This window comes from Mauremys mutica, chromosome 2 (genome assembly GCF_020497125.1).
Source record: "Mauremys mutica isolate MM-2020 ecotype Southern chromosome 2, ASM2049712v1, whole genome shotgun sequence".
NCBI lineage: Eukaryota > Metazoa > Chordata > Testudines > Geoemydidae > Mauremys > Mauremys mutica.
Genome location: NC_059073.1, coordinates 202853858 through 202879362, shown reverse-complemented (window position 1 = coordinate 202879362; position 25505 = coordinate 202853858). Strand labels below are relative to the sequence as shown.

Genomic DNA, 25505 nt, shown 5'->3' with positions numbered 1-25505 from the left:
AGCAAACCGTAGCCAGAACAAAAGTCTCCAACAGCAACATTCTTGCTGCTCTTGTTAGAACTCCAGCCAAGGAATGTAAATACTGGATCTGGGCCCCAGGGTGAAAACAAAGAGGCAAAGTCCTGCCTCATGCTGCTGACAGCCTAAAAAAAGGAGTGACCTCTCAAGCCTGTGGGAAATGGAAACATCAAAACCCCTTTATTTTTATTTTTATTTTTTCTACATCTTATTTTTACCATGTGTAGTGAGGCGGTGTGGCTCCCCACCGCCCCAGAGGAGGAAGAGCCCATCCAGAGGCCGGAGTGGCCGGAGCTAGAGAGCTCTGAGCCCGCCCCCTCAGAGGGTTGGGCGGTGACCCAGAACTATAAAAGCCGCCTCTCAGAGCTCAGTAGGGGCCCAGCCGCCGGAGAGAGCAGATGTCCCTAGTGGAGCCCACGACTCGGAAGCTCCTGCAGCCCAAGGCGGCCACCCAGATTGGCCGGACCTGCCCTGCGCCCGCTATCTGGAGGAGTTGATGGGCCCGCCGACCAACCCATGCTCCTGGATCCCCCAGAGGCCAACACCGGGACTCAGGTAGGGCCCGAGGGGGAGTGTGGAAGTAGCCCAGGGACAGCCGACCCCAGTCTGGCTGCAGCACTACCAGAGCCAATGTCGGTGTGTTGCGGCCAGGATCCCCACTGACTAAGCAGCGGAGCTTCAGCCGCGGCTAGGGCCCCGGGCTGGATCGCAGTGGAGTGGGAGGGCCTGCATCCCCCCTGCCACCCAACTCCTGGGTGGCAGACTCCCTCTCTCCCTGGCCTCAGGAGGCTGGAGCCCCCTGACTCAGCATTTGTTGCCTGCCCTGACTTAGGGCCGGGGCTTAAACTGCTGTTACCGCTCAGCCCTCCCTGAGTGTCCGAACCCAGACTTTGTGGTGTTGCTCCGCCCTGAGCCAGGGCTGGGCTAACCGCATTTCGGCCGGCTACAGCAAGGGCTACCGAGGGGAGACCCCCTGACCGGACCAATTCCCCGGAACCAATGGGGTGTAGTGAGGCAGTGTGGCTCCCCACTGCCCCGGAGAGGGTCGAGCCCCAGCGAACTCTTGTATACCATGTCATTGTTTATGCACAAACACACTGTTTTTTGTTTTCTCCTCGCTCACCACTAAAGGTCAGTCATTGTGTGTTAGCAGATTTCTTGTACATCCTGTGGAATAGAAATCTTGCAGAGGAGAAGGTAGTGATGTTCAATATGAGACAAGGGGCCTGTTCCATGAGTATGTGACAGTGTGGAAGAAACCATGAATGATTTTTTTGGAGAATTGAATGGGCAGGTGGTGGACAAGAGCGGGGGAGGACAAGAGCTGCTGACAGTGCAGTTAAAACTGTAGTTATCTCTTTGTCGTTCACTTATCACTTGCCCAGGGAAGCTGCTGAGCGTTTCCTGCTGGAGAGAATGAGTCAGTGCCCTCAGATCACATGGATGCCAGTGGAAATTGATGGTGTTCACAACATTTCTGGAGACACTGAGCATCTGGCAGAATTGAGCTGTAGTGTATTTTTGAGTCTTAAATTCTTTAGTTTTCTCCTACTTAATTGTGATACTTGGCCATTTTCCATCTCACTACTCATAACAGTGCTAATACATCTGTGTGCTAATGTCCTAGTGTCATCCTGAAATAGGATGGCTCTGTTCATGGACATTTAGTTTCATCCCAGCTCTGAAAAAGGAGATATTTACAAGCAACTTCTTTCTTTTTGTTTTCAATATTCGTTTTTATTGTTTTGCAGTGAGGACTAATCCACTGCAGAGAACTCTACTTGAACTAGAGAAGAACTCTGTTCAGCTCTCCTTTAGTGATCAAAGGGCCACCAAGAAGGTGATGTTCTGTATATTTCAAGAGCCATTTTTTTGAACAGACAATTCTTTCTCTATTAAACACAGAATAAAATAGCATGATCCCCCACAAAGGAATTTGTTTAGCTGGATAGGGCCTATGTCACATATTTGAAGGAAATCTGAAACTATCCACTAGAGGGTAGTGTGCATGGGCACGTGCGCACACACACACACACACACACACACACACACACACACACACACACACACACACACACACACACACACACACACACACACACACACACACCTCCACAACTCCAGTTCGTTAAAACATATGACAATTTCTTTTAACATTCCACACTATAGCACTATTGGTTTACATTTATATCATTATACCCTGATCTAGTCTGTCATGCTTTCACCATCTTCCCCTCCTTCAAATTTCTGTCAAAATGCACTTTTCCAGTGGGCCTTCAAAACCTAATTATGTCACATCCATTCAGTCCTTGTTTTCCTTCCTTCATTATCCATCCACGGATTAATCCACATTTCTCTAGTACCCTAAATTGAGAGGAGTTATCAGCTCTGTGGGGCAGGGACTTTGATAATCTATTTGCTCGTAAGCTGCATTCACATGTATGGCTAGATAGAAATATCTGCTCCAGGAGAGTGTAACTTTTATATTACATCTCATCTAACAAACTGGTATCGCAGACTAAATATGAAACTGTTCTTTAGAACTGAATTTTGTGGTCTTATGAACAGGCATCTGCTGGACTAACACACCCAGGTAAAATGCTAATTAGAAACAGGAAAAAGGTTCAAGCTATTTACTCTACCATTGTTGCAACATACTTTACATTAGCAGTCTAGTTTCCAGTGCACTTGAATAACTAAAGTGCACAAAGATTATATAGGAATATATAGGCCAGGGATGGGCAAACTATGGCCCGCGGGCCGGATCCGGCCCTTCAGGGCTTTGGATCCGGCCCGCGGGATTAGCCCTGGTGGTGCTGCGGGCCCGGCGCTGCTCTCAGAAGCAGCCCCCGGGCCGGGAGGCAAAGGGCTCCATGTGCGCACGCAGAGCCCTCTGCCCCCCCCACCCACCCAGGGGCCGCAGCACTTCCTGGAGTGGCGTGGGGACAGGGCAGGCATGCAGGGAGCCTGCCCTGGCCCTGGTGTGCACCACTGCCACCCCAGAGCCACTTTAGGTAAGCGGCACCGGGCTGGAGCTCAAACCCCTCCTGCCCCCCGCCCCCCAACTTCCTGCCCTAAGCCCTCTGCCTGTACCTCGCACCCCTCCTGCACCCAACTCCCTGCCCTGAGCCCCTTTCTGCACTCCTGTGCATTCCAACCACCTGCCCTGAGCTCCCTGCTGCACCCTGCACCCCGTGCACCCCAACTCCCTGCCCTGAGCCCCATCCTGCACTCCACACCCCTCCTGTACCCCAACCCCCTTCCCTGAGCCCCCTCTTACACTCTGCACCCCTTCTCTGCCCCAATCCCTTGTCCTGAGCCCCTTCCTCCACATCCCGCACTCCACCCCCCCTGCCCCGGCCCTGCATACAATTTCCTCACCCAGATGTGGCCCTCGCCCCAAAAAGTTTGCCCACCCCTGATATAGGCAGTATTACAATGAGTTTATGGACCAGGAGTATCTATACTGTCAGTAACCAGAAGTCTTTTCATTAGATCTGCATATTGGATTGAACACCCTGGACTGACTTTCCTGTCTTTCCTGTTTCAAGGAATGTCCAATCTTGACCTAATTCAATTGTCATGTCAGCTCCCTTATGCAAACTGGTAAATGTGCACCCGTATCAAACCTTAGTCACCCCTACAGACCAACTGAAAATTTTGCTGCCCTGACTATTTAGCTGCCCTGTGCAACTACTTGGTCTTGTTGTTTGGCAGAGACAGGTGAGATCTTACTGTCTGCAAAACATGTGCGAGCAACAGCTCTGTTGCTTTTATCTCTTGTTGCAGAAAGCTTTAAGGTGTTTTTGCATCTGGTGTCATCATGAGGAGCAGGATTAGGAGGTATCTGTGGTTTCTTGCATTAGAAAGGCTGTTGCTGAGAATACAAAGTAGGTTTTTGTACAGAATGTGAATGCTTTTGTAATACTGTGTGATCCCAAGCGGCACAGTAATAGGTAGCTGAATCACTCTTGCTTATTTTCTTTACCATCAGGACACAGATCGAGTTGGAGAGCTGCTTCTCTACCTCAAACTTTCCCGTCTCAGAATCCTGGTCAAAGACGGGTTTTCCTGATTAAAAAATAGAGAATCCGTTCCAGAGCTGCATCAGTCTCTGTTGATACCAGTGTATATAAGCACTACTAAGGGTAATGCCAGAAACATGACAGTCAATTCGTGCAGTTTTCTTTTCTGCCCTGGTGATGGATAGTTGAGTTTGTACCTGTACTTGGGCCTCTCCATCTGCAGAGAAAAGAGACAAATACCATTTAATCTGCAATTGAATGAACATTGCTCAATCATTGCTCAATAACATGTCTGCATGGAGAAGCTTAGAGTGTAAAAAGCAACTTACAAGACCAAACTACTGAAGTAACAAGATAAACTTGCAATAGTAACATTCTCACTAAGTTATGCTGAGCCTGCTACTGAGAAAGAAAGGAAAATGAATTCTGATCTCAGAAAAAGGGAGGGGGTCACTTGAGTAGAGGAAGTGACTGATGAGCGATTTCAAGGCAATACAGATTTGTGTTTGCCTTAGATAAAAGTTCATATGGCTACACTTTGAGATATGAACATCTACTAACCTTCCCTCATGCTACCCATCAACTCTTCTGACTGCTGCCTTGTTTGGAACTTTCAAAAAAGAGTATCAGATTTTTATAACAATGGTTACAGGTACTGAGGTTCTCTGCACTCCCCTCCTCCTTGTTTTTTTAAACATAATCATCAGCAGATATGATCAAGGAATGCTCTCAGCATGAAAAAAGGCAACTAATATAACTTTTTCAAGCAGTGATGAAAATAGATCACTAAGGGTCTGATGCCAAGTCCATTGAAGTCATTGGGAAGTTTTTCAGTTGATTTCAATGAGCTTTGGAATAAGCCCCAATTCCTAGGGAGAATTTACTCAGGAATTTTTCATCCTGTCTTAACTCAGAGTCCCCTCAAGTTTATAGATATGATAGAATTGTCAAGGAAACAAATCAGTAATCTCTTAAATAAACACATTGTCCTTGCACTTAATTTGACTCTTGCGTCCGCCAAACTCAGAGATGCCTCAAGGATGATCTCTTTGTTTTCACCTCATCAGTAGATTCCCATTCTTTCATAGGGGGTTTCATCTGCTGTTCGTGTATTCTGTTGCTATCTGCACCCTGTCTGTGAGTTTCCCTTTGGGTATCTGTTGGTGTCTATTCTCCCCACTCCACAAGAGCATGTAACTTTTATTGGGTGACCTTCATCTCTCTGCGGAGCCAGAACAAGGTTTTCACACTGTTTTAACCCCACTTAAGCCCTATTTTGAGGGTTTAAGTGAGAATTAAGTGCTGTATAAACCTTGTCTACAAAGGGCTGATTTTAACCCATTAAATTTTACAATAAACTATTCAGAGAACTCCTTAAAATCTGTAACTTTGTGAATATACTTTGCACGCTATCCAAAGAAACATAGCAACAAATATACCATATTTCAAAAGCATAGCAATTAAGTGTATAGGTCAGGGCCGCCCGGAGGGGGGGCAAGTGGGGCAATTTACCCCAGGCCCCGGGCCCAACAGGGGCCCCCACGAGAGTTTTTCTGGGCCCCTGGAGTGGGGTCCTTCACTCGCTCTGGGGGCCCCGGAAAACTCTCGCGGGGCCCGGGCCTCCGGAGCTTCTTCGCTCCCGGGGGGTCCTTCCTCTCCAGGATAGAAAGACCCCCCCACTGCCGAATTACAGCTGAAGCGGGACCCGCTGCCAGAGTGCAGCCGGGTCTTCGGCGGTAATTCAGCGGCGGGGGGGAGGGGCCTTCCGTTCCGGGACCCACCGCTGAAGTGCCCCGAAGACCTGCGGTGGGGGCTGCACTTCGGCGGCGGGTCCCACTTCGGCGGTAATTCGGTGGCGGGGGGTCCCCGCCGTGGGTCTTTGGGGTACTTTGGCGGCAGGTCCCGGAATGGAAGGACCCCCCCCCACCACCGACTTACCGCCGAAGCGGGGCCTCCCGCCACCGAAGACCCCGGGCCCCCGGAATCCTCTGGGTGGCCCTGGTATAGGTGGAGTGCTACCTGCATTGTCCCTGTTTTTTTGGGTGGGGGGGGGAATATACTTTTTTTTTCTATCAACAGAAACTTCTTTCTTTCTTTGAACAGACCTAGCTGGGTAAAGGGAATTAGGGTCAGATCCCTAAAGTATTTAGGAGCCTGAACTTGGTCACCTGGAGAAACTTGGTCTGAATTCCAAGGATTTAAAAATCATATTGTGTATGCAGTCAGCCATTTTCTAATCATGAGACCAGGAATGATCTCATAGAGGGCTGTAGTGGACGTGGATGAGTTTGGATGTTTAAATAAGACTGAAAGATGCCCTGTGGAATTCTTGATGGTGATGAGAATTGTCTGAGCCCTGCCTCGTTAATTAAGGGCTAACTTACCTGTGACTCTTATGGGGATGTACAAGGAAGAGGAAGGTTTTGAGTAAGCTGACTCACATTAATAGTCACTGTCTCATTGCCTGAAGTGAGTTTATTCAGGATCGACGGTTGTTTTCAAAATTTACTCCTCAGGTAGTCTGATACTACGCCATCTTCGTCTACCTCAGTTATATTGAAACAAGAAAATTCAATTATAGTAATTCATTGGCTGTGCACGTATTTTCATACACATTTATATCCTGTTAAATGGCCTTTGTGATAAAAATCTACAGGGTTCTCCAATTTTATTTTTACTGTTTAGTTTATATAGAAACATGTAGTTCTAGGATGGAAACACTGTAATGAATGCTGTAAATATACAATATTCCCAACCAAACAATCTTGCCTCTGAAGAACCAACATCAGCCCTTTTCTTGACATCTGGTGAGAGCCCCTTTACAAAAGTTGTAGTTCCATTGCAAAAGGGTGAGTGAAAGTCTCCAGCAGGTGTGTTGTGGATGACTGGGGGCCTGATCCAAAGCTCACTGAAGTGGCTGGAAGTTCTTCCACTGAGTTCACTGGGCTCTAGATGAAACTTGAAAAGGCCTATCCTGTAAGGTGCTGAACATCTTCATCTCCCATTACAGGGAACAGGAACTCACAAGGCCAGGGCCTTATGGCTTTAAATCCCAGCAACAGTAAAATGAAAATCCCATTCCTAATACTAAAATGTGGGGAAAGATTCTTCTGAGTGTACTTGGATTGGTTTGATTTGTTGTTGTTGTTTACAAAAAAGCTCATGACAAGAATAGTGAAGTAATTGGAATTCAAACCTGCTAGATGTTTAAACAACAATTTGTTTGGTTTCCTGTCTTGATGATGAAGCAGCTGAAAAGCGACACATCCTGTTTTGTTAAAAGGATGTTTGTATTGGGAGGGAAGAAGGGGGGGCAGAATAAGGTGTCAATGGTTCAATATTAATTCAGTTAAAAATTTTGTGTCACTATATCATTTTCTCTGTTCACCATTTGCTCCATGTTACAGAAAGAAGCACATTCTGAAAAAGGTAGACTTGAGAAATCTCAGCTGCTAATTCCCAGGTCTATGTTCCAGATCTTGCTACAGCCCTTAGAAAATTCTGGGTTTTTGTTTTGTTTGGTTGGTTTTTTTGAGGAACACAGAGGGATAACTTTGCACTGAGGACTGGGTCATGACTTTTTAAAATATACATTATATAGCTGCTGGTATAGTGGTCAAGAGACTAGAAGGAAAACAGTCACCCAACTCAAGTATGGAATCTTATTATGACTTGATTGAATTCTGTACCTAAGTCTGAGAACTACTAAAAATAAACTGAACACTTTGCTCATACGGCGTTTATCCTGTAAAGCACTAAGTAATGATGGAAGTTCTGAGTTCTCTCACCTCTCATTAGTGCCTACAGATGATGATGAGAGCATCCTCTACCTTTTAGAAATAGCTCAGGATAGAGCACCTTTCATTTGGAGATTTCAAAGTGCTTTAATGAAGCTTTAATGCAAGAAAAAAGAAACACTAAACATCTTCCCTATTGATGCAGAGGATGGCATGAACAATACACTCACAAAACTTGCATACGATTCAAAACTGGGTTGAGTTGCAGACACCAGTGAGGGCAGAGAAAATATGGAAAACTTAGAATAGCAAGAAAACTTACTGACATTGATCTCAATCAGGCATGGAATCATCTCTCAAAGGAGATGAAAGCCCCATTTTGGAGACCTTTAAAACTAGACCAGACAGAGCACTAGAAAATACTTTGTAGGGAATAGTTCTGCATTGGCAGGACGATGGACTGGATGCTGTAACAGGTCTTTTCCATTTCATACTTCTCTGATTTTATGAACCTTAACTACATATTAATGAATTGTTTGGAAATATATATGTAAGTAACACACTACTTTAAATATCCTATGTTTATGATTTGTTGTGGACCAAATGGTTTCCTTAACATACATGCCAAGAACTTGAATGGATATTAATCTATATTGGACATTCTGAACAGTGTCTGTAAGTGACATGCACATGATTGACTCTCTAAATTCTATGTGAGTGAGTACCATATATAATCTGTTGATATTAACCGGAGCCCCACACGTCCATCAACAATACAATAACCAGTTTCATTTGCTCATTTGTAATGATGATTAAAAGTTTTCAGTCAAAGGAAATTGATGGTGAAATGAGCTATCAGAGGACATGAGTGTGAACCAAAACCTATCCATTCTCAGGACAGGCTGGAATTCCTGGAACCTAGGATAAGGTATTCCATTTCCACTCTGCTGTAATGGACGTGGCTAGAGGGAGGTACTGCATTACTGTGATCCCTAACTCCCACAATGGCTCCTTAGGGCCATTCCTAGCAAGGCACAACTAAATGCGCTAAGGTGTAGTGGGAGAAAAACAAGCCACTAGCTGACCCCAGCATTATGGAGACACAGAGATGGCATCCAGCCACCTTTGTCACCAAGCTCAGTCTTGCAATGAGTGCAGTGCAGATGGATGTGAGGATTGGGCCTTTTCCCATGGGAAGGAAGCCCCCCCAAGATTTCCTGTGTCCTCACATTTAGAATGAAGAGCTTGTAAGCTATAAATTTTGCTGCTGTTCTTGTCTTAACTCCTTGAGCATGGCACACGTGTGCACTCAGAGGAGCCAAGTTAGTTATTTTACGTATGGCCACTGAAACTGAATAGAAAACTCCTGTATTCTGTGTACACTACAGCTCCAGCCATGGATATGTGCTGAAAATTCCCAGTGGAGATGCAAACTGCTGTTTGTTCCTACCTAGAGAATGTCTTCCCTTCACCTTTCCTATTCACTTTACCCCCTGACATCCATCCCCAGTTATTTATTGTCCCCACCCCATTCTCCCTCATTCTCTCATTCCCCAGTGTCTCTGGTCACCCATTGCTTTGTGAACTCAAATGGGCAGTGACCGTTCAATCACTTGTTCTGCCTTTAGAGATGGAGCCAGCACTGGTAGGCAGTCACAGGATGTCAAGTTTGTGCCACCCACTAGGTAAACTCCCACTTCCCTGGCTCAGGCAAATTCCTTCACAACTTAGGCTGGTCGAATGGGAGTTCACACTGGCTGTAATTTGAGATACAGAGGCTATTCCTGTTCTGTCAGCTGGTGTGCCTGGGCGGGTGGCGGGGCAGGGCTCAGCCTGCTCTGCTGCAGCAGTAATGAGAGAGTTGAGCTCCACACACAGAGCTGTGGTGGTTTTTGTGCAGGGTTGCAGGAAGCTTGTGGCACTGTGTAAAATCCCATGTGGCACAGTAATAGCGGCCACTATCTGTCTCTTCCAGCTTGTTCACCAACAAGTTAGAGATGCTTTGTGTCCCAAAGGCTGAGAATTTGTCACTAGAGAAGCCTGCCTCTCACTTGAAGTCTGACCCAGAGAGAGTGAGGTATAGCAGCCTCTGTGGGGCCTCTCCAGCTGGGGCTCGGTACCAGTGGATGTAGGTAGAGTCCGATCCACCAAACACCTTGCAAGTGAATGTGGCAGAACTCCCTTGAAGTGGCTGCTTTGTGACCGAGATCTGCTCCTGCTCCAGGTGAATGGCCCACAGCAGAGCTTGAAGGGAAAAAGAGAGAAAGCAGCCATGAGGAGACAGCACCTAGATACATTCCCCTCTTCAGAGAGCAGTAACACATACATGGGCTTGCAACCTGCAAGTTCTTGAGGAATGTACATGGGTTTAATTATCTATTGCCTTGCAGCTGGTATAGCTATTTATGTAAATGCAAGGGCAAAATGGGTAAAGCCGCTATCTCTAGTGTGAGTGAACAATCAATTTCTGTTTACACCTGGGGAAAGATGGTGTGAACAATTACACAAGGTACAGGGCAGTGAAGAATCAGACCCTTTATCTGTGAGGAACCATCCAGGATTATGGATTCTGATTTCTCCATTTCAGAACACCAGTTTTATTTCAGTGCAATGCCATTGGCTTCATTGGGATTGCACCACCATCAAGTTGTTACATTGGATTCAAGATTCAGGCCCATGTTGTATTTTTTTTGTTAACAATAAATACAGAATAAAATCACTAACTAGTTAATATGTCCAGTAAACTTACCAGGGAAGAAACAAGCAAAGAGAGCTTCCAGACATCCCACCATGTGTCCTTAACTTGCTGCACCTTTTCAGGAAGGAAAGTTATTGAAGTTAATGGTGCTCAGTTTTGTCAAAACAACAACAACAAAAAACCAAAAAAACTGATACCCAGTCCTGACTGAAGAAAGCAAGAAATGAGAATATTGCTGCTGTTCTTAATGGACTGGCTGGTTTCCTATTGGGTTGGGCTGGGGCGAAGAGGAGGAGTGTGTGTGTGTAGAGTCACTAACCATTTTAGGCTCTTAGGTCCAGATCCTAATTCAGTGATTAGGATGATTTCAGTGGAAGTTAGGAGACTAAATACCTCTGAGAATTTTGACCTTAGTGCATTCTCCTTTCATGGAAGGAGAGATCCATGTAGCGAATTGTAGTGCACTCTCCCACCATTAATGTCCTGTGTTAAGGCACTAAACTAGGACTTGGGAGATCTGAACTCCATTCACAGCAATGCCACAAATGCCATGCATGACCATTGGCAAGAGCCTGATTTTCAGAGATGCAGAGTGCCCACTGCTTCTGTTGATTTCTGCTGGAGGAAGAAGTGCTCAGCTCTTCTTGAAAATCTGGCTCATAGTTCTAATTTTACAGATGGAGGACAGGAGATTATCGTTTCTTTTTATATCTTGCCTATTTAGACTATAACCTCTTTGAGGCAGGGACTATTTCTCACTGTGGTGTAGAGCATCTAGCACAGTGGGACCCCTCTCCTTCAGTTGGGTCTGTAGGCCCTAAATCATGAAAATAATCATTTTACTATTATAGTGGGAACCAAAGGCCCTAATCCCCCTTTGTGGTTTCTTGAATTAAACCCAAGAATCCTGAGTTTCAGTATTTCTCTTCTTTCAGGAAATACCTGTGAAACCCTTTGGCAAAATGTGTGTATTGTCCCCCTTTAGTGCCTGTTCCACATAGAGGATAACAGCTTAGTAGTGATACCAGTTACTCTGATAATTGAAGTGACAGAGGTCTATGAATGGAACCTCTATTTTGTTTTTTAAATTAGAACATTGTATAAAAAAGACTACTTTAATAGAATATTAAGTTTGCAAAATCAAGCACTCAGAAGTTAGCAAATGCCAGACTTAATGTTGCCCAGGTAACCTTAATTTGGTCCCCTTATGTATATGTGTTACGATGCAGTCTTTAATTACATGATCACACACTTTTTCTTCCGTAGGACTCCTGTTTCATTTTGTGCACAGGGTGGTTGGTGCTCTGGGGTTGAATCACGGTTGTGTAATGAAGGAGGCTGTTGTATGTAGGACCCTGGACTCATTTGCTTTAGAATTTGGAAGGTGTCTAGTGGATGAGGGGAGGGGGTTGCAGGAAAGGAAAGGCTGGTGTCATGATAAAGGCAGTTGGGTGCAAACAGGGATAATTGGATTCTACCCCTGCCTGTGCCTCAGAGTTCATGTGTGATGCTGGGCATGTCACTTAACCCAAATTTTCACGGCTGGCTACACATTATGTGCGCCTCCTTTTCTAGGTGGCCTCCTGGATCCTGATTTGCAGAAGCTCTGAGCACTCACGACTGTGACTGAAGTTGGTCAGAGCAGTGCTTTGAACATATAGAGTGCTATAAAAGTGTGAAGTACAGTGGAAAATCAGGAAGTAGATGTCTCAGGTTGAGCACCCAAAATTAGTGGACGCTTTTTTGACAATTTTGGCCATAATCCTTCTGTGCCTCAGTTCCCCCACAGTAAAATGGGGTTACTAACACCATTTAATCTCACAGGGCTGTTGTGAAAAGAAATTCATTAGTGTTTAAGTACCCAGATACTACTGTGACAGCACCATAGAAATGCCCATGTTTGGATGGTCTGCGCTAAATAAGGCTTGGGGCCACCTCATGGATGTGAAAAATAAAAATAAATACTGAATAACTATTGATTCATTGAATGAGGGAGGGGTCCTGTGCAAAAATATCATGTGATCATGTAAGTAAAGAGAACAGGAGTGCTTGTGGCACCTTAGAGACTAACAAATTTATTTGAGCATAAGCTTTTGTGGGCTACAGCCCACTTCTTCGGATGCATAGAATGGAACATATAGTGAGGAGATATATATACACAGAGAGCATGAAAAGGTGGGAGCTGTCTTAGAGTTGGTAAGACATTGAATCTATCTCCCCTTGTAAGTATTCTCACACTTCTTATCAAACTGTCTGTACTGGGCTATCTTGATTATTACTTAAAAAGTTTTTTTCTTACTTAATTAGCCTCTCAGAGTGTATATATATCTCCTCACTATATGTTCCATTCTATGCATCCAATGAAGTGGGCTGTAGCCTACGAAAGCTTATGCTCAAATAAATTTGTTAGTCTCTAAGGTTCTTTTTGCGGATACAGACTAACATGGCTGCTACTCTGAAACCTGTAAGTAAAGACTATCATAATACCAAGAAGAAGCAAGCATATATTTCATATCACCAGCATGTTGGCTTCTGCAACCTAGTTTTACTTTCACGTTTTGGGGTGAATATTGTCAAGACTGATGGCAGGTCTACACTACTGCTTAAGATGTTCTAACTTATATCGCTTAGGGTGTGAAAAAGCCAGCCCCAGAGCGATGCAAGTTACAGCAACCTAAACGCTGTCAAAACCAGCACTGTCAGTGGGAGACGCTCTACTACTGACGTCTCTTCTGCCTCTTGCAGAGATGGAATAATTGTGCCAATGAGAGAGCTCTCTCCCATCGGCATAGAACGTCTTCACAGACACAGTCTAGCAGCGCAGGTGCATCGAGCATCTGCGCTGATGTAGTGCTTCTAGTGTAGATTAGCCCTCAGAGAGCTTAGCCTCAGTCTAGGGCTTTTATAAAAAATATGCCGTTCTACCAGCCAACACTCGTGCACAAGGAGTTATACGTATGCGACATTTTGCTGCCATAGGTGATTGTCTGCTCTCCAGAGATGATCGACTATCCAGATGCTTAAAGTTAAACATGTGTGTAATTGTCTGAAAACTGCCCTCCAAAATTTGTTTTGGCTAAACCCAAAATAAAACCTATTTTGATTTTTCTCACCAAAATGAAAAACTGAAATATTTTCATTTCAGATTGAATGAAACATTTTGTTCTTGCCAAAGCATTTTTTGGTTGTTTTTGTGTTTCATTATGTTTTATTTTTGGGAGGCTTGTATCTTTTCAGAGTGTTCTTTTTAAATAAATCTGACAATTTCAAAATGAAATGTTTCAAAATGAAAAGTCAAAATGTTGAAATGAAATTTCAACATTAAAAAAATCTTTTATTTTTTAGCTAACCTATTTGTAAATTCAACCCAAATTTGAAAAGTTTCAGTTAAACTGAAATTGCATTTTTTGGGGAGAATAAACTATGTCAAAACAACTTTGGCCAGCTCTAAAAGCTGTGTGGTGATTTGTAACAAAATGTAATTCAAAACTGCAATTCTGTGCTGCTGTTCTTCCTGTCCTATTGCAGAAACCAGTCAGGAGTTTCTGCTGTTGGTTCCAAGTTGAGAGGAAGGATAAGGGATGTGTCTGGTTTCATATACTTGGCTCAGAATGCAGAGTGGGTTTTTGTACAGGTTGTCTATGGCTTTCTAGTACTGTGCGATCCCAGGTGGCACAATAATAGGTTGCAGCATCCTCACTGGCTACGTTGTGTACTGTGAGCTTTGAGGTGGATGCAGAAACATAATTATCAGCTTTAAACTTTTTGCTGTCAAAGCCTTCATCTGTAGAAACTAATTCTCCTCTAATATACAGAATCCTCTTTGGAGCTGCCCCGGGGCTCTGTCGATACCAGTGTATATAATCATCGTTAAAATTAAAACTTCCGCCAGAAATTTTACACCACATATATGCACTTTTAGTTACCGCTCTGGTGACAGACAGTGGAGTTTGTGTCAGCTTTATTTGTGAAGATCCATCTAGAAAGAAAAAAAGGAGAAATGATACCATAAACCTGAAGCCGAAGGAATTTGGATCGTGTCTTGTTGCTGAAGGAATGGGTGCATGTGGAAAAGAACAGAATGGAAAAATGACTTACAAGACCATGTTGAAGTCACAATAAGAACCTGCAGCAGTAACATTCTCACTGGTTGGGTTGAACTTGAAACAGAGGACTCTGAAATAACCCCTCAGATGGAGAGACGAGGAGAGAGGTGCAGCTGGGGAGAGGAAATGGGTTGTTTTAGCAGGATCCAATGAGAGGTCTCCTGCCTGCAGATGTGTGGGGTAAGTTTTCAGAAGCATCAAACTATGTATGTGGTCAGGTGGTCAGAAGCTAAAATCCCGGGAGCGCGGAGGGTGCTGAAGTCTCATCTGTTTTCATAAACAATCTGGAGGGGTAAAAATGTTTGCAAATCCAGGATTGTGTCCTCCAGATAATGCAGCCACATCTACTAAAGCAGAAGTGAACGCAAGTACAGTGAAACTTGTGTAGTTTTTTGTATAGAATCCCACGTGATTTCCATCTGTCAGGTGCTTTATTTTTGGTTTGTTTTACAGGCACAGCAAGCAGGGGCATGCACAGGAAATTAAATTTGACCGCTTTTGGATGAGCCCATTAGAGCCGGGGCTGGGAACTGGAGCAGGGGGCAGGTCATGGGCCAGGACGGGGGCTGGAGCAGTGCATGGTCAGGGCTGAGGCAGCGAACAGTGGTCAGCCGCCAGGGCTGGAGTAGTGGCCAGGGCTGGGGCTGGAGCTAGAGCAGAAAAGCATTTTATTTTTTAGAAGAATACTGAGGGGAGAGGGGGAAGCACGTGCCCTGCTTGCCCCCACTTGTGCATGCCCCTGGGCACACGCATGTTAGGAGAATATGTAATTTGGTTATTAGGATGTTTCATTGCTCCTAGCGGGGCCTGAAGCTGTGCTCAGTTGCTCATGTGGGCCAGCAGCGATGTCCAGGGCTGGTGCAAGGATATTTTGCGCCCTAGGCAAAACTTTCACCTTGCTCCCCCCTCAGCATCGCTTATTAAAAACTTTCAAAAATGAATACTGCATAATGTGGCATCGTTCATTAGAATTAATACACGTTTGGCTTGAACATTTATTAATTTAATTATTTAGTCTACATATTTAATGAAAATAAATGAATAACCTGACAGTGCTGACATTATTGTTTTCACTTTGCGCAACATAGCATGGATCTTAAGATAAATCACATACATTATACACAATACACTGTCACAGAGTAACACTAATCATTTAGAATTTATTTTTCCGCGGGGAAGGAAAGCAGACTGGGTTTGGTCAGTGGGAGGATCGGGTTTGGCTGGAGAGGGGAAGGGAAGCAGACTGAGTCAGTGGGGTATCGGGTTAGGTGGGGAAGGGAAGCGGACCGGGTTTGGGTGTGAAGGGGGGCGGCGGGCAGGGTAGGATTTAAAGAGCCGCAAGGTGAAATGGGCACTATCCTCTCCAGTCCCTGGCATGCCGGAGCAGCGGGCCAAGTACACTTGCAACAGGGCAATGGGAGCGTGTGGCCTGCTTTGCCTTCACGAGTCCGTCCTGCGCCCAGGCTGGGGAGATGAATGCTGGGCTCTCGCTCCAGCAGGGGAGGGTGGGGGGCAGGCAGGACTGTGAAGGCAGAGAGTGCTTGGCCCTCACACCAAAGCCAGGTCAGGAGGGTAGGAAGCTGGGGCGCAGGGAGGTGGGTTAAAGCGGCTTAGCCGTCCCTCCATGCAAGAGAGCCTGCAGAGCTGCCAGCCATGGCCTCCCTCCCTTCTCTCCCCAGGGAGCAGAGCCTCCGCTCCGGCAATCCTGCAGCCCGCTCTCGGAGGAGCATACCATGGGCTTGGCCCCGCTTGCACCACACTGACAGCACAGCTCAGCCCCAGCAGAGGTCTTACACTTCCCACCACAAGCTGCCCCACTGTCAGTTCAGTTGTGTGCTATTGCTGCCCTCTACTGAGATATAACACATGCTTGTGTACATTAATAACTGACCTTATCCTGTCATTCAAAAAAGGCCATTTGTACACTTAATTACGGGCATGTAATTTTGCTTCAAATGTGTAGGTAAAATGTTGCCACAAGGTTTCATTTTAAAGATATGATATATATTCACATACCTGTGAGATATTAAATAGCATATGTGATGAAGTGTATACCACACACCGGCAAAGAAAGAGTTAAACTGAGCCACTGCCAGCCAGCAATTAGTGCATCCAGTTGCATCTGGAGGGTGGGCCAGGCCTAATTTAGAATTATGCTCAGCTGGGTAGGACTGGGTGGGTGAATTAAGGATGAATGCTGGCTGGGAGGAACAGGCTGTCTGTTGCTGCTTGCTACACGGTTCTTGGATTGAAGCCCAGAGTACACGGCCTGCTTGCCTATGTTCCCCTACTGGCTGCCAAAGAAGGTGGCATAAAAGCCCCCTGAGATAAGGGGTATAAGAGTTACTGAGCCCCAACTTGGGTTGAAGATCTGTCATAAGGTCATTGGCCTGTTGTTTTGTGTGACTCTTTGTAACCCTGGAAGGGGTGGGAGTGAATGTGACCTGCTTGGGGGCTGAGGTACCAGGAGTAGACCACAGCAGGGCTGAAGTGGCTGTTGGCAGGGGAACCAAAGGAGAAGACTTTGTGAGCCACATAGGGGCATTTTGATGGTGAGTTACTCTTTGACAGCATATTTAATTGTTATTAATGTTAAGACAGTGATTCTCAAACTTTTGTACTGGTGACCCCTTTCACACAACAAGCCTCTGAGCGTGATTCCCCATCCCTTATAAATTAAAAACACTTTTTTGTACATTTAAGACCATTATAAATGCTGGATGCAAAGTGGGGTTTGGGGTGGAGGCTGACAGCTCGTGACCCCTCCCCCATGTAATAATCTCATGAGCCCCTGAGGGGTCCTGATCCCCAGTTTGAGAACCCCCGAGTTAAGACATATGTATACATTGCACTTTGGAGAATGTGTAAGCTATTGTAATACAGTGGCTAGAAATCATCTGAAGAGTCACTGTACTCCGTTCAGCCTTTGTAGCTGAAAAACCAATATGAACTTCTTACACTACCCCACAAGGAGGTGTTGGGAAGGGGGTTCTGGAGACTGCGTTTAGAACTGATCAGAGTTGGTAGTGGAGGGGACTGTGGGGATAGGTTTGGAGCTGGTAAGGAAACCTATTACTCATGGGCAGGGTGGCTAATATACAATGACTTATTTTAATCTCTCAGTATTCTCCTAACAAACTCAAACCCACCCTCAAATCCTTACACCCTCTCTTATGAAACTACAAATGTCAATTAGCCTCATCTGTCTACACTAGACTTTTTTCCCTACAATTTCTCTCTGTTGCTACCCCTGGGTCAGTTCCACTGGAGGAAGCAAGTATGGGAACATTGCTGCTTTATGCCTTTCAGGGTGAGTTGTCACTCTAGATTTACCTTGGCTCTTACCCTGGTTTTAGTCAAAACCCCTCTCTCGTCCTCACACAAAACCCTTATGCCCAGGCTTGTATGTGTTTTGAACCTGGGCTTGCTTGCCTGGCTGGGAGTGTAGATTACAACTTGGGTTTTGCTCTAAGGTTGGACCAAAGCTGCCTACTTTGGAGTGGGGATGCAGCTGAATATCAGGTTGTGGAGCTCAGATGTGATAGTCCTCTAATGCCATCCCACAATTCCCCAGGGCTGTATTTTTCTGGCCTTCTACCTACAGTACTAACTTTCCATTTGCCTCTACGGGCTTATATACCCAGTCAGCATTTAATGCCCCATTTCATCCAGCCTGCTCCACCTCTGCCCTGCTCAGCTCATTCCAACAGCTTGAGAAGATGCTGTCCCAGCGTGGCTTAGCTGGTGAAAGCATCAGGGTTCTCATTGCTCTCTGGTGTGAGCACAGCAAAGAACATGATTTTGGGAGGGGTGCCTGAAACCAGCATCTGTGCGAGAGCATCTCCAAGAGACTGGCAGAGGAGGGGATCCAGCAGATGGCTCTCTCAATGTTGGGAGTGAATCAAAACCCTTCAGGTGCCTATCACAAGGCAAAGGATGCCAAGCAAAAGTAGTGGCCCATCTACCTGCCCTTACTACAAGGAGATTAACTGGGTGTTCACCACCACCCTGAATATGGCTCCCTCCCTTCTTGCATGACAGGCTTTTTGAGCTGAGACAGTCTGAGTTCTAGACTGGTGCAGAGGGGATGACGGTAGCACCACAGGGTTGTCGGGTGGCAGAGGAGCAGGAACAGAGCCCAGACCTGGACTAGATCCTGGAACAGACTCTGTGGCCAGCTGGGCTGGGGAATGTCCTAGGTCCATGTTCTGAGGATTTTTTTGGGACCAGGGAAAGCACTGGAGAGGAAGCACCAATGGAGCCAGAGCTGCAGCTGGGAAGTGGCCACTGCTGCCACCTTTGTTGTTACTATAGGGGGAAACTGAAGCATAAGTGGGAGAAATTTCTGGGTTAAAACCTATACAACTATTGTTATGGAGGATATTTATGTGCTATAGGGTGGCCTTTGCTTCAGTTGTGGGTAGAAGCCATGCCAATTCCCTGGTTCCCCTTCCTCCAACCTCCCCACCACGTGTGATCCAAGTGGGGGGTGGAGGGAATTTAAATGTGCAACCTGAAGCAAATACTCACCAACAACTACACACCACACCACAGAAACACTAAACCAGGAACCAATCCCTGTAACAAACCCTGTTGCCTTCTCTGTCCTTGTGTCTACTCAAGCCACACTCTCATAGGACCCAGCCACACCATCAGAGGCTCATTCACTGCACATCCACTAATGTGATATATGCCATCATGTGCCAGCAATGCCCCTCTGCCATGTACGTTGGCCCAACTGGACATTCTCTACGTAAAAGGATAAATGGACACATATCAGACATCAGGAATGGTAACATACAAAAGCCAGTAGTAGAACACTTCAGTCTCTCTGGACACTCAATAACAGATTTAAAAGTAGCCATTCTTCAATAAAAGAAAAACGTCAAAAACAGACTTAAAAGAGAAACTGCAGAACTACAATTCATTTGCAAACTTAACACTATCAATTTGGGCTTGAATAGGGACTAGGAATGGCTGGCTCACTACCAAAGCAATTTTGGTATTGACACCTCCTCATCAGTTATTGGGAGTGGATCACATTAACCCTGGCTGAATTGGCCTTCTACATTGATTCTCAACTTGTAAGGTAACTCCTTTCTCTTCATGTGCCAATATACATATATATGCCTGTATCTATAATTTTCACTCCGGGTATGGCTACACTTGCAGCTGTACAGCACTGGAAGTTAAACCTGTCTTCATACAGCTGAGTAGGGAAAGCGCTGCAATCTGGCCACACTGACAGCTACCGGCGCACTGTCGTGGCCACATTTGCAGCATCTGCAGCGGCATTGGGAGCGGTGCATTATGGGCAGCTATCCCAGCGTTCAAGTGGCTGCAATGTGCTTTTCAAAAGGGTGGGGTGGAGTGTGACGGAGCGTGCGGGGGACAGAGAGTGGATTTTTGGAGCCGACACTGTGTCAGCAGCTGCCTTGCAAGTTCCAACCGCCTCCCCTCTTACTCACTGAAAGCAAATAGCCCTCTTTGTTTTTTTCCTCACAGACCAGATAAGCAGCCGCTCCGAAATGGACCCCCCCCGCCCGACGTGCTGCTTCTCTCCTCAAGCCCCCTCCCTTCCCCCTCTCCAAGCAAACACTAGCTGTGGGCATTCCAAAGGGAGCTCATTCACAGCAAACAGGAGCTGTTTGTTTTTTTGATAAGCAGGTCCCGGAGCCCAGAGTTCACAACAAAACAAACAGAGGCATCACAACAAAACAAAGAGAGTTATCTTTACTTAAGGATTATGGGAAGGTTCCGGAGGTCAGTTACAGCGTAGTAAGATTATTCCCTGTTTACACTGGCACCCCAGAGCTGCAGAAGCAGCTCTATTCTCTTTATTCCTCTCGTCGAGGTGGAGTACAAGCAGCGCTGTAGCCAGGGAGATACAGCGCTGTATGTGCCTTGCCAGTGTGGACGGGGAGTGAGTTACTGTATGTGCCTTGCCAGTGTGGACGGGGAGTGAGTTACAGCGCTGTAAAGCCACCACCAGCGCTGTAATTCTCAAGTGTAGCCAAGGCCCCAATGTATCTGAAGAAGTGAGGTTTTTTTCACCCACGGAATCTTATGCCCAAATAAATCTGTTAGTCTTTAAGGTGTCACCCGAGTCCCCGTTATTTTTTGTGGATACAGACTAACATGGATACCCCTCTAATAATTTATATATAGTCAGGGTGCTGAGAGCCATTGAACCAAACTGTAAAGCCTGCATATAATGGAAACCACTTCAAGCCAGGAGGTGCAGCAGCATCCCTAGTTCCAGCACTTCTGACCACTCTGGTAGCTTACTAGTCCTCTCCATTCATTGATTTGCTCTTAAGTCAGCGGGGGGGGGAGGGGAATGTCGTCATCCTGATAAATGGCCTTCTGTCACAGGCCTGGAAAACTTGCTTTCTCTTCCAATCAGGGATCTTCAGCAGAGTAACATCCTCCAAAGGTTGTCCCTGCCTGTAATAGTGTTAAAACCAATATTGCTATCGGTCCCCTGGTCTGCGTATCCCGACCCCTGTATCAAGCCCAAAAAAATGGTAGAAAGCATATAGAACATTCAAGGAGTGACTTGATAGGAATGGCTTTTTAAAGATTATTAAACAGAAATGAAGGAGGAACTGGATATCTGACTTCTACTATAGGTATCTGCAGGATGTGGTCAATGACATGCTATGCTGTATCTATAAAAGTTAGCTTTTATTACCCACTTTTAAATCTATACCTGCCATACTTACAAATATCAGTTGTGTGTGTTGGTCTTATATCTAGCTCAGAGAAAATGAGTATCTACTCGTGCATTCTGTTGATGAAGATTAAAAAGGCAACTAGGTGTGTGGGGTTTTGTTTTGTTTTTTTGGGTTTTTTTGTACTCTTTTGAAAGTCTGTGGCTCAGAATAGAGTGAGGTTTTTGTACAGCCTGTCTATGGTGTTCTAACACTGTGCGATCCCAGTAGCCACTGTAATAGGTAGCCATGTCACTGTAGGTTAGTTTGTCTACTCTTTAGAGTACAGGTGGACTTTTCAGTTGTTTTGTCAACCCTAAACTTCTTGTCAAAACTTGATTTATCAGCTTGTGTCCTAAAATCGACTCCAGAGCTTCTCCAGGTCTGTGTCGATACCAGTGTATAACAGCACTCCTGAAGTTCTGAATGCCAGAAGCCTCACAGTCTATACTTGCAGTTTTATCTTTTGCCCTGGTAACGGACAACTGAGCTTGTCTCAGATGTATTTGTGCGCATCCATCTAGGAAGAGAGCAAGAAAAGAAAACATGAAATTAACATGAATCTGGAGGATGTTGAGTTGTTACTCTGTAATGTACAACTGTGTAGAAAAAGGGTAAAAAAGAAACTTACAAGACAAAACCAAAGCCAGAATAACAACCTGAAGTAGTAACATTTTACAGGTTTTGCTTGGTCCTGCATCTATCAGAAATGTGACTGTTGTGTTGGGGTGGACAGAGAGGTACATCTGGGGACAGGAAGTGACTCATTTAGTTAAGACGGGATGAGGTTTTGCTGGCTGCATATGCTAATTTAAGATAAGTAGAGTTATGGCTAAAATTCATCCGAAGTTACTTTGATCAAAGACCATAATCTGGCATGAAGCAAACTCTTCCACTGTCTTTAGACCAGCGTAGATTGTACCATGGTAGTCTGGGTAATGAAGAACTGGCCGTTTAATTATTTATATTACAGTGGTTTCCAGAGGCCTCTGTATGGATGGTGTCCCTATTGTGTGAGGTACTATATGTAGCAACATGTGGAGTGACTGTCCCAAAGATCTTCAGTCTGAAAGGGTATTTGCACCAGCAGAGAACTTTTGGTACTTCATGTTTAAATATACCATGTCCCCCACCCTCCCCAACCAGAGTCATTATCTGCCAGCAGATTTCTTGTCGGAGTCGTAGCAGGAGTGGGTCTTGAGAGGGATTTGAAGGAGAAGAGGCTAGTGGTTTTAGGGTTGGGAGGGGGGGGGAGGAGAGATTCCATACACAAGTGGTGGAAGAAAGCACCAAGATGTTTGTGGGCAGGGATGCAAACTTTGCTTGTTCGTTTGTATAGTGCCCTGTGCAGTGTGGACCAGATCTGGGACTGGGGTTCCTAGCTATGACTGTAACTAATACAAAGATGAAGGGACAGGCAGAGCCATGGTGATGGCACAGTGGAGACTAATTTTCCTTGGGGGTTATTTTCTTAACCTGTTGAACATGGGAGGTGCTGCCCCGAGGGATGCTGTTGCCAGTACAGCACTCAGAACCCCTCTGAAGATATTAAGCACTTCCCAGGATCCTGCTCTCGCTGAGTTCCCCAAATGTGAAGTAGAGGAATATCACTTCCTACTTCAGTGAGAGACTATCCCTCTGTTCTGTAAATAGAGTGATGTACAGTGGCTATTATATCTGTGTGCTAATGCCCTCTACTGAGATAGGATGGATCTGCACTTGTATATTTGCAGTCAATTTTGTCCTAATTCTGAAAAAAGGCCAACTCTACACTGATGTTTTTGTCAAATTAATTTACAAGTAACCTCATTTTTTTTCCTTAAACACTTCTTTGTTTCCTTGTGATGCGTGCTAATCCAATCCATGATATTTCTATATTATAGCTCCATTAGAGTTCTTGTGTCTTTCTAGCATCATTCAATAAGCTATGCTTCCACTTCTGCCCTTCTTTCAAGTATCATCTGAAATCACACGCTTTTCTCACGGATTCTGAAGAACCCGACTCCATTTATCCTCATTGCTTTAGTAACCCACCTTAGACTATAAAATCACTGGGGCAGGGACTCTTATTCTGTAAAGTTCCCTGAACATTACTGCTAAGATTGCTGTATAATTTCATACTATCAGTTCAAGCAGAGTGTAACCTGCTGGCACACCATGTATTTTTTGCTGAACTGGCTTCAGAGACTAAAGATAGGCTGGTCCTTCAGAACATAACTCTGTGGTTCTGATAAAGTTAACCATAAGCAATTTTGTGGTTCAGGGCTAATTAAACAGCAGAAAAACAACCAAAATAAACTTACTCCTGGGGTTTTTGTACAGGTTGTCTACAGTTTTCCAACACTGTGCGATCCCAATAGGCACAATAGTAAGTAGCAATGTCACTGGATGTTATTTTGTTTGGACAGTCTACCTCTAGCCTGACCATAATCTTTTCAGCATTAAACTTTCCTTTATCTGAGTCTCCATCCAAGACAGATTGCGTTGAGATGAACAGAATCCGGTCTAGAGCTGCACCGGGTCTCTGTGTATACCAGTGTATAGAAACCTTGTCAAAATCCTCCGATAGAGAAACATGATAGTCAATTCGTATGGTTTTACTTCCTTCCCTGGTGATGGACAGGTTGAGGTTGGATCAGATGCACTTGTGAGGAGTCATTTGTGGAGAAACAATGAAAAAATATCAATATAAAATTGAAATAATGTGAAGGCTGTGCAGCTGCTGCTGCTATGTTGCAATGTATGCAGAGAGCAGTGTGAGTGGGGTGACCAGGTTTACTGATTTTTATAGGGATAGTCCTGATATTCAGGGATTTGTTTTATATCGGTGCCTATTACCCCTCCGCCCCCAAACCGCCGTCCCAATTTTTCACACTTGCTGTCTTGTCACCCTAAGTGCGGGCAACACACTTACAGGAGCAAACCGTAGCCAGAACAAAAGTCTCTAACAGTAACATTCTTGCTGCTCTTGTTAGACTCCAGCCAAGGAATGTAAATGATGGTGTTGAATGGAGAGAGCTGTGTAGATGGGGGGAGGAAGTGACTCATTTAGGTAACCTCCAGTTAAGTGGTACTGGCTGTAGAAGATTTATTGCATGGTGAGATAGTTACTGCTCAACTTTGACCGTGGGTGAGTGTCACCCCTAGCACTGGCATCAAATAGATTCCTTAGGTGTGTTTCAGGATCAACACTGATGATTATTACTGTTGTTTATTACTTGTATTACAGCAGCAACCTGAGATATTGTGCTGGATCTGGGCCCCGGGCTGAAAACAAAGAGACAAAGTCCTGCCTCATGCAGGCCTAAAAAAAGGCCCAACTGACCGCCTGAAAAAAGGAGTGACCTCTCAATCCTGTGGGAAAGGGAAACGTCAAAACACCATTTTCCACCCCCTCTCATATATATTTTTACCATGTCATTGTTTATGCACAAATACACTGGTTTTTGTTTTCTCCTCACTCACGCCTAAAGCTCAGTCATTGTTGTTAGCAGATTTCTTGTACATCCTCTGGAATAGAAACCTTGCAGCGGAGAAGGTAGCAATGTTCCATATGAGATGAGGGGCCCGTTCCATTAGTATGTGACAGTATGGAAGAAAGCATGAATGAATTTGATGGAGAATTGAATAGGCAGGTGGTGGACAAGAGGGGGGAAGACAAGACAGGGCCGCCCAGAGGTGGGGGCAAGTGGGGCAATTTGCCCCAGGTCCCGGGCCCCACAGGAGCCCCCACGGGAATATAGTATTGCAACTTATTTTATGGAAGGGGCCCTGGGACGAGAGCTGCTGACAGTGCAGTTAACACTGCAGTTGTCTTTCTGTCATTCACTTATCATTTGCCCAGGGAAGCTGCTGAGCCTTTCCTGCTGGAGAGAATGAGTCAGTGCCCTCAGATCACATGGATACCAGTGGAAGTTGATGGTGTTAACAGCATTTCTGGAGACACTGAGCATCTGGCAGAATTGAGCTGTAGTGTATTTTTCAGTCTTAAATTCTTCAGGTTTTTCTCCTACTTAATTGTGATACTTGGCCGTTTTACATCTTGCTACTCATAACAGCGCTAATACATCTGTGGGCTAGGGCCATCTCTTGAAATAGCCTTGTTCATGGACAGTTAGTTTCATCCCAGCTCTGAAAAAGGGCCAATTTATATCTGAATGTGTCTTGTACAATTAATTTACAAGCAACCTCTTTCTTTTTTTTCCAAT

At 45.2% G+C, this 25505-nt stretch overlaps 1 long non-coding RNA gene and 1 gene segment (V, D, J or C); one reads left to right on the top strand and one right to left on the bottom strand.

The window, feature by feature from the left end:
• Nucleotides 1-14071: 14071 nt before the first annotated feature.
• On the bottom strand, nucleotides 14072-15025 carry LOC123363249. The segment is given in 2 exon segments: nucleotides 14072-14457; nucleotides 14577-15025. Coding segments are annotated over 2 exon segments (429 nt in total).
• Nucleotides 15026-16795: 1770 nt separating this feature from the next.
• Nucleotides 16796-25505, top strand: part of LOC123362979 — a 45104-nt gene continuing 36394 nt past the window's right edge. Inside the window, exon 1 of the long non-coding RNA XR_006576666.1 lies at nucleotides 16796-17136. This is a non-coding gene — a long non-coding RNA (uncharacterized LOC123362979). The remainder of the gene's footprint in view (nucleotides 17137-25505) is intronic.